This window comes from Sciurus carolinensis, chromosome 10 (genome assembly GCF_902686445.1).
Source record: "Sciurus carolinensis chromosome 10, mSciCar1.2, whole genome shotgun sequence".
Classification (NCBI taxonomy): Eukaryota; Metazoa; Chordata; class Mammalia; order Rodentia; family Sciuridae; genus Sciurus; species Sciurus carolinensis.
This window is the reverse complement of record NC_062222.1, coordinates 135,046,823-135,052,822: the sequence shown is the minus strand read 5'-3', so window position 1 is coordinate 135,052,822 and position 6,000 is coordinate 135,046,823. Positions and strand designations below refer to the sequence as shown.

Below are 6,000 nucleotides of genomic sequence, written 5' to 3'. Positions count from 1 at the left end.
AACAAAAGGAAGGGCAGTTGTAGGGCTTGATGAACATCCAGAAAGATTCAGGCCATGAAGGTAGCTTTTGTGAAGGCAATAAAAGCCCAAACAGGGACTGAGGACCAACTGAAGGCCAAACTGAGAAGGAAGGATGGGAGGGAAGGGAATCATGGTGTGCATTAGTTGCCTGTGGTTTTCAGGGGACAACAAACTTTGTTAGTTAAAACAACAGAAGTTTATTTCTCACAGTCCTGCAGGGTGAAGCCTGAGATCAAAGTGTTGGCAGGGCCACACTTCCTTCAGAGGCTCTTGGGGGAGAAATGTCCCTTGTTTCCTCCAGCTTCTGATGGCTGTCAGCAATATCTGTGTCTTTACAGGACCTTCTCTTTTCTGTGTTCTAAGTGTTCCGGGAAGTCAGAGGAGTTCCCAGACAGGGGGACCTTGACTCAGGACAAGTGAGGTCCTTGGCATACATGAGAGAAAGGATTTTAGCACATGTCACTTGAAGACAGATTTATTCAAGGCAAGCACATTCTAGGGAGAATGTGGGCTCAGGGAAGAGACATTTTGGAGGATAAAGAAATACACATTCAAGGGAGAATGACAGCCATCTCAACAGTGAGAAGCTTTTGGGATAAAGCAAAGAATACACATTCAAGGGAGAACGTGGGCCATCTCCAGAGGGAAGACAGCAACCCCTGATGCAGGGTATTATTTATAGAGCGACAGTGGAAGGGCAGAGTCACACAATTTTGGGCCAGTTTTTCCAGCACTTGCGCATTGTCCTCAAGTTACTGTTTTTTGAGGGGGCGGGGGGGGGGTACAGGGATTGAATCCTGGAGTGCTCAATCACTGAGCCAAATCCACAGCCCTTTTTATTTTGAGACAGAGTCTCACTAAGTATTGAGGCTGGCCTCAAACTTGAGATTGTCCCAGATCCTCCTGCATCAGCCCCGAGAGCTGCCGGGACTAAGGTGTGCACCTCCACAGGTTCATGTTACATTCTGCAGGCAAGGGCGTGGCCTAAGGTTGCAGGTCAAAGACTGGGGCTGGGTGGCTCAGGAACACTTTTTTTGCATTTCAAATGTTATGGGCATTTCCTGCATTCCGACACACATGGGCTCTTTTCTTGTTAAACTCAGTCTACCTTTCTCTGTATCCTTAAATTCCTATCTCATAAGGACACTTACTGGATTTAGGATTCACGTGGGTAATGCAGGATCACTGCTCATTGCAAGAACCTTGACTGTTATATATGCAAATATGTTAACATTCACGTGTTCTAGGAACATGGAAGTGGACTTAGCTCTGGAGGGGCCAATATCTGGCACACTGCAGAGTGGGAGAATAGAAAGCAGGATGAAACAGGCTAGTGGGTTGGGGCAAGATACCTTTTGTTTGTGCATTTTCTGGGAATCTTATGTACTCGTGGTCACTTGAGGTTTTTATAACCTGATGTTTTGAGTTTACTTGTGTCTCATTTCTACCATTACCTTCTGTTTTTAAAGATCCAGACCAAAAAAAAAAAAAAAAAAAACTTAAATATTTGTCCCTGCCTTTCTGCCCCCAAATTCCACCACGCCAAACACACTATTCACACAAGACACCATTTACTGAAGGTTTGGTGGAGCTCAGCCTTCCTCCCACGCAAAATTGCCCCCCTTCCCAATTACCTATTTTCGACATTCTGGCCCACTCCTTGGGTTCTGGCTCCCCACTCTCCCTAATTCAATCCCTCTCAGTTCATTATGCAGAGCAATTTAACTCTCTTTCCTTCAACTCTGCCGCAGGCCTACCTCTGCATAGCCAAAGACTCATTAATGTCTCCATAAAACAAAGGGCCATTTATGCAAGACGGAATTGTTGTTGGCAGAGATTTTGTAATTTCTTTCTTACTCTTTCTTTCTTCCTCATCGATGGAAGAAAGCCATACGGAAATTTATTTTCTTCGTACAGTTAGGATGAAGAGACTACGATCTGGATTTTAATATTCCTTTTCTTCCTCCTATCTGGTAAATGCATATTTTCTTGACATCTCTTTCTTATAAACTTATTTGTTCAACACAGTGGTTCTCAATCTTTTGATCTCAGAACTCTTTTACATTAAAAAATTATTCAGGGCCCTAAGCAATTTTTGTTTATATAGATTTTACCTACTGATATTTACCATACTGAAATAAAATAAAAACTGTCTTTATTCATCTAAAATTAATAAGTCTATTACATATTAACATAAATGGTATCTTTTTCTGAAAAAAAATACATTTTCCAAAACAACAAAACTTGGTAAGAATGGTATTTGTATTTCTGCAAATCTCTCTGAAATCTAACTTAATAGAAGACAGCTGCTCTGTATTTAGTCTGTTGAAAGATCAGAGTCTGGAAAGCTCAGCTACACAACTCCTGAGAAAATGAGAGTGAAAAGCATCTTAGTATTATTAGGAAAATAACTTAATCTTGCTGGCCATTAAAACCAGTTTTAATGCACATTCTAGTTGTACTTCCTCTTTAAGGACAAGGAAAACAAAAACGAAAAACTTTGAACTCAATGAGATCTTGAATTAAAACAGAGTCATGAACCAAAAATGCAGAAAAACCTCATTGGCTAACCTGTATTCAATTTAAATAACGATAACTCAAGATGGTACGTTTAAAACCGATATAGCAGGGATGCACACCAGGGATTTATGCCCTTTGCATCGGACAAATTTCTACTCATCCTCAACTCTCTGCTCAGGGACACCTTCTTTATAGTCTCTTGCCCACCACAAGTAATAAGACTGAGAATAATCACATTATCGACACGGTAACTAGCATTACTGGCCACTTACTAGGAGCTAAGAAACGCTTTACGCGCGTCTTCTAAGTTAATTCTCAGTACCTTCGGAGGAAGGTGCTGGCTTCGTTTTACGAAGTGCTGATTGGTTCTTGTACACACTTGCTTCTTGTGCACTTTCTTGTACACCTGTCCTAGCTCTCCCTGCAGCCAGCTGTCATCGCTCTTTGCCTCTGTCCTGCTCAGGTGAGTCCCTGAAGCCAAAGGTCAAGAGTGGCGCTTCTCCACGTGCCCGCAAGTGAAGCGCCTGGGCTCAGTTGGTAAGGGGACCACGACATGAGAGCGAGCCCTCCTGCTCCCGGGGCACACGAGAGCTCAGGGAAGTCTGTGCGCTGCCAGGCGCGCCGAGTTTTGGGGGAGGAGGAAGGTGCGCGCGCGCCACGAGTCCGCGCTTCTCCGTGCGCTCGGGCCAAGGCAGGAACCTTTTTCCTTCCGCCGTGGGATCCGGGCGGAGGCCGGAACCTTTCTTTTCGCGTCGCCGTTGCCGGGGGAGGTGTACGGAAACGGAACAGTCCTCCCGCGGCAGGGTTCGCGCTGCGGTCGCCGGCTGCTGACGTGGGCCGGCCGGCGTGGGGCCGCGGGTGCCGGTCACCATGGCGGTGGACATCACCCTGCTTTTCCGGGCGAGTGTCAAGACCGTGAAGACGCGGAACAAGGCGCTGGGAGTGGCGGTGGGCGGCGGGGCGGAGGGCAGCCGCGACGAGCTGTTCCGTCGGAGCCCGCGGCCCAAGGGCGACTTCTCCAGCCGCGCCCGCGAAGTGGTGAGCTGGTTGTTATGGAAACGGCGGGCGGGAGCGGGCGGACCCGCGACCCGGAGCCCAGACCCCGCCGCAGACCCGGCCGCGTTAGCGTTGTGCGAGGAAGAGGCCCGGGTCAGGGGTTGGCTCCGAGGGCCGGCAGCTGCCTCGGAAGCGGGCAGGCTGGTTCTGAGGAGGAGAGGGCCGTCCCGAACCCGGGAAGCACGCTGCTCCCCGCGCGGGGCCCGGGCCGCTCGGCGCGGCTGCGAGCTCGCCGTCACTGGGCTTGGCCTCTTCCGTTCCTTGTCTGCCTCCTCCTGACTCCCCTTGATTTCAAACCCATTTCAGCTGAACTTTCCCTCTCCTTTGCCTCCCTCAGTAGGTGGGACCCAGTACCTCCTGAGCCTGGGATGGTCTTTGACAAACACTGTCACACAGTCCTCCAAACTGTTTCTGTACCCTGAACACAGCAGGCTTTCGTTCTTCTTCCTGACAGCAGGAACCTCCTCCTCCAGGGCAGGGACAGTGCTGGCTTCATCTTAGAACGCGTGACTCATGACATTGCTTAGTAAACGTTCCTTGAGTGAATGAATGTCTGTTTTCCCCCACTGAACAGAAAACTCATAAGGGAAGAGCTAATTTTGTCTTATATAGTTTTGTATCTTTGGCACCAGGGGTAGCGCTAGTTTTTGTGGTGTCTAAAGCTTGTACAGTTCTGGCTTCCCTCTTTAACAAATAAACATACAAAATCACATAAAAAGGTCCATAGCTTTGCAAGGTACAAATGAGGGGCCTCTGAAGCTTAAGGTTCATTAATTTCACAGTAAATTCACCTCTGCTTGGCACATAGTCCAATGCTTGGCCCTTTTTGGGCACTTATTTTTTAAATAAATATATGTATGCATGAATTAATGGCATTTTTGTAAAGGATGTTCAATGATCAGAAGGGGGATCGGACTAGGTAAATAAATACAGTCCATCAATAAATATCTATTAAATATCTACCTTTGGTCCAGACCAGTACTATCTTAGAGTAATATGATAAAAAAGGATCAGTGGAGGACACAGCCATATAAACAAAACAAGTGCAGTAAGCCTTGCAGGTATTGTGGAGGGCACACAAAAGAAAGTGATCAGTTCTGCCTGAGAACCTGGGAAGTGTTTATAGAGGCAGTGATGTCTGAAACAAAATCTAGAAAAGGAGTAGTTGGTTCCAATGCAGAAAAAGTGGGGAAGGGCATCTTAGGCTGAGGGAGTAGTATGACAAAGGTATGAGGTAGGTAACAGGCTGACCTAAGTTAGTTTGATAAACATTTGAATGTGGGTGGAATTTGCACACTCAGAAAAATTGGAGTGGAGTAACAGGTGGGTGGGGTGGAGAGATCTTGAAGGACCTTAGAGATCACTCTGTGGAGTTTGAGCTTTGCCCTACAGGCAGTCAGTTGTTATGTGATCCATGCAAGAACAAGAGAAGGCCCAATAGACCAGATTTTGTCTTAACCCAGCAGCTATTCGTCATAGGATCTTATTAAGCAAATTTTATGATTTCAGTTTATTTATCTGTAAGAAGGTCTTTTTTTTTCCCTCTTTAAATAGAAGAATTACAAAAATGCATTGCTTGTGTGCATGTGTAAGAGAGAGAAAAAGAGAGGGAGAGAGATTCGATAGGTATCTCAAAGGGGAACTTCCCAGGTTGAAATAAGAGGAAGGGAAAGGAGGGCATTTTGGTTCCCAGTTTGGTCCAGGCTGATCTTGAGTTCCTCTAATTGAACTATGGTATGAAGATCACAGTTTTGGTTTTTGGAAGTCCTTTCTGAAAAAACTGGTTTATTAATACTGTGCTAATTTTGGGTCCTGATCAGGTGTAGAATTGGAACCGTAGAGGTGAAAAGTGCAGTTGGCTTAGTGAGCCCTGTGGAGAGCCCTGTGATCATTTGGATCTTTCCCTGAATGGTGAGAGTGTGCTGGAGACTATTTTGAGTAAATGGGCCTCAGGGATAGTAATAGGGCACTAAGATGCTGGAATTCCTTGTCTCTGGGGGAAATTATACAGAAGGATGACTGCTTGTCAGAAATATTTGAGAACTTTGTGCCTTTGTCACAGGGTTGAACTGCACGTCACTGAAAGTTTAAGTTCTTTAATGAAGTGGGAAAATGTCAGGGCTTGAGATTCTGTTAATTAGGACATGGGCTGTATTTAGGGCCACTTCCTTTCTTGACTTCTTGCTTTCTTTTGAGGAATTTCAATTTGACATTGCAGCTGTTTTGTGCATTTTTCTTCTTGCAGCGCTTCCTTGCTTCCCTTGTTTCCTTGTGGAAATTACGATAGTCAGTGATGGAGTTCCTGTGCTTTCGCCACAATCAGATGTGTCAAAAGTGTGGTTGGCATTTTGTTTGGCTTGGATTCCCTATACATAAAAGTCTGGTTGGTACTAGGAGTACATA

General features: G+C 45.9%; 1 protein-coding gene across 1 annotated transcript in view; it reads left to right on the top strand.

The window, feature by feature from the left end:
* The first annotated feature begins 3,330 nt into the window (after positions 1-3,330).
* The window catches only part of Stx18 (syntaxin 18), a 114,800-nt gene continuing 112,130 nt past the window's right edge, over positions 3,331-6,000 (top strand). The window contains exon 1 of the mRNA XM_047566106.1: positions 3,331-3,579. Coding sequence (XP_047422062.1) covers positions 3,412-3,579 — 168 coding nt within the window. The 5' untranslated portion in view covers positions 3,331-3,411. The remainder of the gene's footprint in view (positions 3,580-6,000) is intronic.